The sequence below is a fragment of the Egretta garzetta genome, unplaced genomic scaffold (assembly GCF_000687185.1).
Source record: "Egretta garzetta isolate BGI_Z169 unplaced genomic scaffold, ASM68718v1 scaffold322, whole genome shotgun sequence".
NCBI classification, from domain to species: Eukaryota; Metazoa; Chordata; class Aves; order Pelecaniformes; family Ardeidae; genus Egretta; species Egretta garzetta.
Window position 1 is genome coordinate 489,066 of NW_009259044.1, and position 10,915 is coordinate 499,980.

The 10,915-nt window shown below is 44.3% G+C and overlaps 1 protein-coding gene across 1 annotated transcript in view; it reads right to left on the bottom strand.

The window, feature by feature from the left end:
- Positions 1 to 10,915, bottom strand: part of LRRK1 (leucine rich repeat kinase 1) — a 79,047-nt gene that overhangs the window by 39,651 nt on the left and 28,481 nt on the right. Inside the window, exons 6-11 of the mRNA XM_009635044.2 lie at positions 7,671 to 7,897; positions 6,354 to 6,481; positions 5,933 to 6,096; positions 5,090 to 5,227; positions 1,269 to 1,381; positions 59 to 135 (exon numbers count right to left, since the gene is read on the bottom strand). Coding sequence (XP_009633339.1) covers positions 59 to 135; positions 1,269 to 1,381; positions 5,090 to 5,227; positions 5,933 to 6,096; positions 6,354 to 6,481; positions 7,671 to 7,897 — 847 coding nt within the window. The remainder of the gene's footprint in view (positions 1 to 58; positions 136 to 1,268; positions 1,382 to 5,089; positions 5,228 to 5,932; positions 6,097 to 6,353; positions 6,482 to 7,670; positions 7,898 to 10,915) is intronic.

Genomic DNA, 10,915 nt, shown 5'->3' on the forward strand with positions numbered 1-10,915 from the left:
TCCTGCTGCCTCACAGCTCACCCGGCATTCTCAGCACTTGCGCTGCCGTGTACCTTACCTGCCTCCGGGCCACAGCGCACCCTGCTCTTCATGGTGAAAAAGGGAATCCGCTTGGTTTTAAACCCCTCGTCACTCCTGCGGGCAAAACAAAATGGTGACACGTGGAGAAAAGAGCTTGGATGTGGTAGTTGAGCGCTGCGCTGGAGCTGCATGCCCAGGATGCTACGTGGTGCAGTCCGGCCCCACTCAAGGCTGTGGGATTCACAGCACAGCTCTCACGGGTTCCTGCCTGCTTTTGAGAGATGGGATTGAAACCTGCTGCGCAATCACAGACCTAGACTCCACCAACGCTTGTCCATGCCCCAATGGTTTTCTTCTGGCAAATTAAGAGAGCTCTGCAAGGCAGCGCTTTGAGCTCCCAGGGCGAGAGCACTTGACCCCCGGCTTTACGGGTGTCAAGGTTAAGTAGGCTGTCAAACAGCAAATCGAACAACCTTCATGAGAAGCGCTGGAGAACCGACCTGCTGCCATTCCCTGCTTTCTCCACAGAGTCTCTGACAAGACGACCCAACAACATGACTCTGGAAATGCACCGAGACAACTCAAAATTTGTCCTTTGCAACTGACACAGCAACTCGTAAGGACTCCAGAAAGTTGGCCGGACAGGCACCCAAATGAGAAGACAGAAGTACGACACAATTCAATGCAGTTCTGGAGAAGATAAGGGACCTTTAAGTCTGTTAAACATCCCTATTGTAATTTCTAAATAGAAGAACATCACTCTTTTATTGGATGATCTTATTAACGTCAGCCTTCTCTATGAACTTGCAGCTGGTTACACTTCCATTTAAAAAACAAAGATTTTCATTTTTTTCCAAAACAATACTCCCACGCTAACTACGAACTGCAGTCCAGCCAGACGGTTTATGGTTACGACATGCTCCCCACAAACTAGTATTTGTAGTGATGAACCATGCACTGGGTTAAAGAAATTCCTACATGCTCTGAAATTAAACTGCCATTATCAGTAATCTATCCACTTAATAAATGATACAGCGTGCTAAATGCCCAAAGAATCAGTAAAGGATAATTCATCACTGTCACAGACACACAATGTACTTAGAGACATGGTATGCAGATATCAATGCCTTCCACGCAGGTAATTAATTCACTACTGACACCCTTTGTATTACACGAGGGACTGGGTTTGCTATTATTTCTTCAGCTTTTGTTTTCTCAGACGAAATTCAAAAGAAACAAACACTTACTTCCCAAGTTGGTTTTTTGAAAGATCCAGTGATTTAAGTTGTTTGCAATTCCACTTATCTTGCGAAGGCAATGTAACCAACTGATTTCCCAGCAGCTTCAGGGACACCAAAGCCTAAAAGAGGAATAGCCCAGAGTTAGAAGATGGACTCCAACAAACACACAGAAAGAGGTTTTTTAGCACGGCTGGCAAATAACAGAAACATGAAGAAAGTACATCTTATTCATCAAAACATCCCATCCACGCTGCAAACATTTCCTTTTTGTCTCCAGCAAGTAGGTTTCCTGCACGAAGCAACACCACTATTAGTTCTGGGAGATTATTAGTCCACTTGCTGACAGATTCAGTTGGAAACAACCCATTTCAGAGGACATTTTAGTGAGGAAACCTTTCCAAACGGAAAAGATCAATATGATTTACCTACACAGCATGCCACATAGGGATGAGAAGTCTTCTATGTGTGTGCAAGCTAGCGCCAGAGCGGGCTTACACCGCTTGTATACGTGCAAGATCAACGTGCAAAATGTCAACTATTTCACACAAGGGAAGTTTTTAATTGCTTTATTATTACAAGTCTATTAAAATGGAAAGGATTTATATTAATTTTCCAAGGTTTATACAAGTTACCTATCTACTTTTTTGTTTCCTCACACCGGAGACAGAAGTTTTGAAAAACTAGAAGCGAAGCTGATTTGTACAGCTAACCCCATACAGATAAGACTCAGCTGCAGATACCATGAATAAGGTTAAAGACAAGCCCTCCTTTAAATTTAACAGAAACATATAGGGAAAAAATGCAGTTCACATTCAGATTTGTAAAGTTCATGCTCTTCTGTCTGCTCTTAAAAATAATGTCGAGGCTCAAATGATCATTTTCATTTGGTTGAAAATCCAATTTTCCACTGAAAACCAGTCTTCTACGGTTTATTCTGCAAGTGCCCCCCCCCGAAAACCGAGATAAGCAGAACGTCAGCTGAATTACCTCGTGCCACAAGTACAGCAGTATTAATGAAAAATGGAAATCATGTTTTACCAGCAGAGACTTCAGCTTCAAGTGTGTTAAATGTTTTATACACTCCACACAATATAAAAGGTTTATGCCCCTTTTCATCACGCAGGATTAACAATGTCTCACGAAGCCAGGCTGTTGGCCTTCCTCCCCTTTTCTCAGATTGGAAAAATATGAGGTATCCATGTGGCATACGCAATGGACACAACAGCAGTTGCTGGAATGGCAATGACCATGCAAAACGCTCCCTCTAGTGATAAGAGAGGGGCAGCACTGGGCCTTGGTGGGACTTGGGGAAGGTAAAGTAAATCATAAATGTGCAGATATGCAGAGCGAACCACTAGAGGAAAGGGTTGGAAAACGGTGCGAACTATAAAACCCTCCCTTCCACTTGCGTCTTGACAGCCAATGCTTTTACCATCATTAGTCTTCCACTGGCTCGAACCTCCTGCTGGAAGGAAGACCCAATCCTCCCCTGGCGCCTGGTGTCGAGCTCTCTCCAAGTATCAGCATGGGGCTGTTCAATGACAATGCTTCAAACTTCTCCTCCGAAATATCCCTGAGCAGGGGGCGGGAGGAAAGGGAGGCTATGCTGTTCCAGAATTAGCACAAACACTATTCTGTGTGGTCTAGCGGGGGTGCTTCATTTTCAGTCAACTGTATCCCTGTGACACGGCCCCCACAAACGCTGACAAAGGCCACTCTCCAGGAGAGTTGAGAGCCTGGTGAGATTATGTGCCATGCTTATGTGCCTGCTCCACAGGGGGAAAATTAGTGACTTTCAACTGGCTGTGGCTCTTCATGACCATAATGCTGGAGACCACCAGTCCTTGTTTTGCAATGGCCTCTTCTCTCTCATCTCTAACTTCTCCATTTTTGCTGCCTTTCAGGAAGAGAGCAGGTGCCTCCAGAAGTGAGACAACAGCAGCAGCAGACAACTCCCTTCCAACCTACTGCTGCAGCATGCAAAAAGGGATCTGGTGCGTTAGACTCTACCAGAAGGAAGGAACTGCAGCATCCAGATGAGGCTGCCTCGGTCAGCTCGTGAGGTGGAAAAGCTGGCCAGTCTTACCCGAATACTTCCACCCAGAGACGATCAGGTCTCCTCAAGAGAAGCAAACTAGTTTAGAGTACTAAGACATGGCTTGGAGCATGTATAGTTGGTTCCTTTAGAAGGCAACAGACAGAAAAGCTGAGAAGGCCTCTGCTTCCCTTAGAACCACATTTCTAGTATATAAATCATATTAGCAACGGCGAGGAGGTCCTAGTCTCAAGACCCCTCCACAGACCAAGCAAAGGCCAGTGATAAACTACATGTCCCACCAGCCTAGACCAGAGACATACTTTCAAGTCACAGCATCTCCCCTGCTTTCAGCTTTTCCCAGGGAGAAGACAGTCTGCTGCTCAGCACATTATGTGTAGGAATACATTAACTAACTGTCCATCTCTCCTCCTCCCATATCTAATTCTGGAGAGGGCTGGAGCATGAATGCAGCCCTATTCACTGACACAAATTCTACAGCCAAGTAGTAGCCCAAGCCAGGGCTGATCTGGGCATGGGCTTTCACCTTCTAGTTGCTCACCTCACTCTAGCCCTTGGGGGACTGAAACTACCTGCTATTTATTTCTTTTATGAAGGTAAGGCTGAAGAGATATGGATAAGAACTGGCATTATTTAAAGCAGACAAAGCTCGCTAACTTTGAAGACAGACCATCAGCAGAGATTGCACTGAGGTCTTCTCTGATGCCCTGTACTGGTGCCTTCACATCCCTCTGCAGCCTCTGAGCAGCGGCACCCAAAGAAACGTGCCCTTGAAGCACCATCTAGTGTTTAATATCTGTCATGGTAGCTCCCACCCACTGGGCTTATTTTTAATGCATTCAGACAAAAAACAAGTTTCAGAGACAATAGTCCATAGGATTCATTCTATGTCAGAAGAAATGCCAATTGAAACCAAATGGCTACCAGAAAGTAAAGCCAAATCTGCAGGGATCATTAAAAACAACTGAGGGAGCAAACAACCCTCAGCACTCTTCTTCCAGGCAGGAGGAAGAAGCACCTTCACAGCAGACTCCTGAGGTCCAAATTGGACATGGATATGAACCATCACTTCAGCATCCTTCCCACAGTGGTGAAAATCATGAAACTTCTGCACAATGATTTACCTCTGTTTCTATCTCTATGATCCTGAGTTCTATAGTCTGGAAGGGAAGCTTGGAGAAAACCCCTGAGTTCTGCTTCATTTCATGTCGAAACCATGTGAAGCCACAAATTCTGAAGATTTTTGAAGTAAAACTATGGATCTCTGACGTCCACTGGCAAGAATTATTTAATCTGCACAAGCTTACAGACAAGACAGATGCCAACTAGCATTGTTTAGGGCATTCAAACACACTATTTTCAGCATAGAAAAATAAATCCTTAATTACACAACACTGGTGTGCCAGATTAAGAAAAAACACAGCTATTTGTGAGCACACTTAAGTACATCTGTATTTCAATGGCTGGAGCTTGCAGCTACAATGCAGTGGTTGTCTTCCAAACTGCGCTCCCAAAATCTGAAAACCACAGACATCCAGAGAGTTCTCAGAAGACCTGTGCCAAAAGCCAGATACCATATCACACTGGACAAGGGCCTGAACGTAGTCATTCAGGAGGTTACGGGCTGCTCAGAGACTCTGTGCGCCTTCTGTGTTCATCAACTCAAAACAGCAGGTAGTGTCCTAACTTAACTGGGCAGCCACTACTATGACTTCTAGGTCTGAATAGGTATTAAGAGAAATACTGTGAAGTAGGAAGAAATGACACTTACTTCAAGCTGGAAGAGCCCGGGTGGAACTTCTTTTAGTGAGTTCTCAGAAAAATCCACTTCTCGGAGGTGATTTTTCCAGAAAATAGTCAACGCATCAGGTAGGAATTCCAGTGAGTTTCTGGATGCTTTACAACATTTCTGGAAAACATAAAAGAAAAAACACCCACAGAGTAGTAATCATCTCTTTAAATAATGAGGTAGATCAGCTGTCACATGTTTAAGGCATTAATAAATTCATTCTAGGTGATCTCTTTAGCTATTTTGATCTAGATAAATTACTGTGCATGCAGGCCCATAGGATTTGCTGAAGACATGCACTCAATTGACGGACAAGTTCTTTGGTGGGCAAAAAGTATTTCCAAAGTTATTTTGAAAATTATCCCTATTTGCTTCTCAACCAGAAACAAACACTTCACCAAAGTACACTGTTCTCCTGCTATCCCTGTAATAATGAGGAATAAAGTCACAGTGATGGGTGGATATAGATACCTTAGTTAGCCATGGGTTTGGGCAAAGTTAACTTTGAACGAAGGCCGACTGCTCTGTAAAATGATCCTAATACTACTTCTGCTCATATGAACTATAGATAAAACAAATACATCCATACAAGATATGTTTCTAGAAGTTTTCCACCGATCCCATCAACGTGGTGAGAACAGGGCAGAACCTCAGAAAGACTTGATCCAAGACCCATAAACCAAATCAGGCAGGGCCACTCATACAGAAACAGAGGAGCCTTTTAGCCTAAGACCTCTGACAGCTTTTTAAACACCACAGTATATTTTTTTGCATTGTTTCAACAGCTTTTTCAGCCTCTGACTCTGTCAGAGCAGTTTGACTTACCAAGGGGCAGGCCCAGGGATCTGGAAACACTTTCAGCTGATTTCTGGAAACATTCAGTATGTTTAGGGACTTGAAGCAGTATAGAAAAACCGTTGGAAGTTCCACCAACCTGTTGTCAGAGACGTCAAACTCCTGCAGCTTCCTTAAGCCAATCCAATTAGTTGCTAGAAAACACAAAAAATTGTGGATTTGGTGTAAGCAGGATAGCAGTCTGATCCATGCTGAATGCTTGCTAGGTAAGAGCCAAAGGATTTAATGAGTGATAAAAAATAACCAGGCCTTTTAATGTACTTTGGACAAAGGATCAAGAGATGCTAAGCATCTCTAGCTAATACTGGCTTTAAGTCGTTATTTAACAGTTTGGGGTTCTCCCTTATAAATCAGGCCTTGAAATGTAAGCGTAACACTGGACTGTACGTACTGTTCTCCTCGTCAAATAACTTCTCCATGTAATTTTTAGCAGCAATGAGTTTTTTAAGGTTTTTAAGATGTAGGAATCCAGAAGGGAGAGTAGAGAGCCTGTTGCTGGATACGTCGACCTCGAGTAACCTGTGAGTACGGAAGATACTCAGTCAGGCATCAGTAAAATGCTCGCAAAGACTCCTGTTGCCATAGACATCTATTTTATCAGGACAGCTTTAGGTCTGAATGAAAGCAGCTGGAATGTGCTCTCACAAGGCAAAGCAAAAAACACTATTTACAAAATTCACCCTTCCAGGGAGCAGAGAGAAATGGTCTGGATAGGCAGTAAATCACATAATTGATACGAGCCACTAAATGTCAATCTGAGTCAGCTCAGGGCTTAGACTTTGACATGGTTTAACCCCAGCCAGCAACTAAGCAACCCGCAGCCACTCGCTTGCCTTCCCCCCCCATGGTGGGATGAGGGAAAGAAGCAAAAGGGCAAAAGTAAGAAAACTCGTGGGTTGAGATAAGAACAGTTTAACAATTGAAATAAAATAAAATATAATAATAATGTCAACAATTATAAAATAATACTGACAATAATAATAATAATAATAGTAACAACAACAACAATAATAACAGCAACAAGTTTGAAAAGTAAAACAGCAACAACAAACAAGAAAAAGAACAAAACCCAGGAAAAACAAGTGATGCAACTGCTCACCACTGGCCAACCAACATCCAGCCAGTCCCCAGGCAGCAATTGCTGCTCCCCAGCCAACTCCCTCCAGTTTAAATACTGGGCATGACATCATATGGTATGGAATAGCCCTTGGGCCAGTTGGGGTCAGCTGTCCTGGCTGTGCCCCCTCCCAGCTTCTTGTGCCCCTGGCAGAGCAGGGGAAGCTGAAAAATCCTTGACTGGTGTAAGCCCTGCTCAGCACCAACCAAACCATCAGTGTGTTATCAGCGTTATTCTCATACTGAATCCAAACCACAACACTATGCCAGCTACTAGGAAGAAAATGAACTCTATCCCAGCCAAAACCAGGACAGACTTAGAGGAGTGGGGCTCACCAGAGCTGGAGAAAAGCAGAAGCAACATGAGACAATGCAGGAATAAAAGTCCCTACAATTATCCTGACAACTAACTTGGAAACACTGAGAATGCAAAAGAGCAAATCTTAAGTTAAACCTTGCAGCAGACAGAAAATAAACCAAGAATTTCCTGCATATGCTCTTCATTTACTCAGTTTCACACCAGCATGACTTGACTCATTTGCACCTGCTCTCCGTACGGGTTCAGTTTGCTGTAGGCATCCAGCGCACACACCTTGTACATATGATTTCGTCGGATGACTGTACGCTGGGTAACTCCGTTAGCTGATTGTCAGCCAGGCTGAGCTTCCTGAGGTTTATCAGGCCCCATGGGATGACGGATGGAAGGGAGACCAGGCAGTTGGCAGAGAGATCAAGCTCGGTTATCTGACAGGAGATATCGATCAGCCAGTCCAGATCCACCCAGGGCAGCTTGAGGTTTGACCAGTTCACACACAAAGCCTGCATATGTCAAATAAAGAAGAAAAAATCATGTTAGTAAAATCCCAATTGCTCTCGGCCTGTATTACACCACCGGGAATCTGGCACAGACTGTAAACATTCTGCTCACTTTCCAATATCACATTAGTAAAATCCCAATTGCTCTCGGCCCGTATTACACCACCGGGAATCTGGCAGATCAGAGCACAGACTGTAAACATTCTGCTCACTTTCCAATCTGCCTCTAGGAATTAAACTGCCTCAGAGATGAAATCATGCCTGGATATCAGCAATCCCCACCATATAGCTGCTCCTTGATCTCACCCCAAAGACCATGAGCAAGTGCAAGCAGGGGACTTGGACTTCTCCGACCGTCCATGTCCCAGCTGCAGTGTGCTCCACGAAGGGTGAGTTGCCCTTGCCTCATCCAAGAGCTGGACAGACTCTGACCATTTGTCTATCCAACAGGGTGCAGTGAGTTTCCAGGGGGCTGGACTCCCTGCCCACACGGCACATTCACACCCCATGCTAGCAGCGTGATACGGGCAGATGATGGAAACCCAACTTAAACCCAGGCTCCACAGCCTGAACCCCACTCTGCCTCTTGGACACGACCTGCATCGCTGCTAACACCTCCAAGGAGCTCTGAACACCAGCAGAGGCCAGGTGGGTCCAGAGGAAGCCCTGTGGAGCAGACCGCCTCTGAAACGCTTGTGGATCATTGCTTATGCATCCATAGAGAGGACAGGGACAGATCTGCTGAGTGCAGCAATGACTTCTCCCGAGGAGGCCTGTTGCTGGAATAATTAATGTATGCCCAGGCACTGCTCTTCCATCTTAAACCTTCCAGCAACAAGCAGCCAAACTGTTCTGGGGAAGTTTAATGTTTTGCAAAGGAATATCTGGAGAAGGCAAGGAAAGGTAAACGCCCTCTTGTAAAGCATTTCTAAACACTAGAAATCTGCTCAGTATCATTTAGGAAGACACTTTAGTATCCGAGAGACATGATTTTGGCAGTTGCCTCCTTTCTAGATAATATTCTGCTGCTTTTGACAGTAAGACGAGGAATTTGTTTTATCCTCTTTTGGAAAAAACCCAGAAGTTGTTGTGAAAGGCATAACTACTTATTTCAGGCTCCAGCTTAGACAGAAGAAAACATGAACACATACCAGCCATCAATGCAAGTAAACAACCCAAGGCTTCATTTTCAAGATCACCTCATTGTGTTCCAGTGAGATCTATGTTCCAAAATGCACATTTTTGGAATGTTAGTCCCAAAACATTTTCATAAGCTCGGTGGTTTTGACATCACCCATCCCAAAGACAGCCTCAAGGAAGTGATCCTTAGTTCTCCACCAGGAGGCAGCAAGGACCCAACAGCAAATTTAATGTGTTTTCCAATTCCCAGTATTTAGCTCTTAAAGACTTTTAACCCCAAATTTAAAATTAAAAGGAATATATTTTGGGAAGGGAGAGAAAGAAAAGGGAAACAAAGGTCTATCTCAAATGCTTATTTGAGAGTCAGAACTCCAAGCAACATAGATCACGCAGTTCAAATGTCTAGGAGAATGGAATAAAGGGTAAGCACAAAGCAGTTGCACTTTTAAAAATTGACAGTAGCTGTGCATAGTGTAGACATAGTGCTTTTCAAATGTTCACTAGCAAAGCCTCAGGACAGCCCTGCAAATACGAATGGAAATATTATGCCCATTGTCCCACTGGGGAAACCAAGGCAGAGAGCACAAGCCGGCTAAAGCTACGTTCACTGTCATGCCACGAGGCATCCACACAAACCACAGCAAGCCAGCAGCAACAAGAAATCAAATCAAGCAGAGCATCCACCGCTACTGCAAAGAACACAGTGCCTAATGGGAGGTACACTGCAAAGCCTTGCACCGAACATATTCTGCTTTACTGTTAGATTTTCCAGGTCTGTACATTTAACAGCTTCCTGCTTACAAGCTCTTGTTTTAAATTCTGTAGGTAGTTTTCTGTCATTTCCCCTCACCTGTACCAGCCCAAGAGCTGTTTACATCACTGGGCAGCAATCAGTCATGAGTTATGGCAACAGAAAGTTATAAACACACAGCCCAGCTTCCCCTTTCCACCCCTAGCTACCCCACACTTCAGGAGAGATGTAGGGATGTGGCACTGGTGCTAAGGGACTGAAAGATCTTCCCAGCGCGAGGAAACCTCACCAGGGAAGAGCACATTTGCACTGAGACACTTTATTTTTTTCTGGCTCCTTGAATTGCCCCAAGAGCTCATAACAGAAGTCAGATCCCTAAACCCAGATCATGCAGGAAACCAGCTCTGCACTGCAAACAAAATCCTCAGGCAGTGTTGATATCTCTCTGGCTACTAATATGAACTTTCAGGGCACTACCCTGTCTTATAATATTATTACTTTTTATTTCAGAGGGAGACTTTTCAGCTGGTTTAGGTCCCAGCCGAGGTCACCAAAAACCGACTTGTAATGGTACTGATGCAAGAGGAGGGAAGGGCGTGTGGCCGGGGAGCGGAGGTGGGCAGCATCCCTGTAGCTCCATCCCAGATCAGCTAAAATTGTCCCTGAGAGAAATACAGCTTAATCACCAAGGAAGTTCTCTTACCGATGTCATTTATACCATACTGTGGTTTATAGTGATGCCAACAAAAGGCTTTTTATGCCAGGACAATTAAACCTACACCATGACTTCTGCTCATAGAGAAAAAAAACCCCATCACCCTCCAACCTAACAGTGCTGGATAAAATCACATATTCTGCATTACCAAAACCAAACCTCTTGGCTTAAGAAAGAGTTAAGAAAAGGCCTGATCCCCAACTACATGTGCTTCATGTAGATTTTTAATAGAAATGGCCTTGTCAGGCTAGAAGAGAAAGGTGCAACAAAGATCCAGCTACTGAAAGCATAATACAAGCACAGTCTGCCTAGATGTGTGAAAAACATTTTAACAGGGAATTAGCCATTTTAACCACTAACCTCGGCTGGCAATGCATGTTCCATCCCGATATTTTCTTTTCAGGATCTTCTTGAG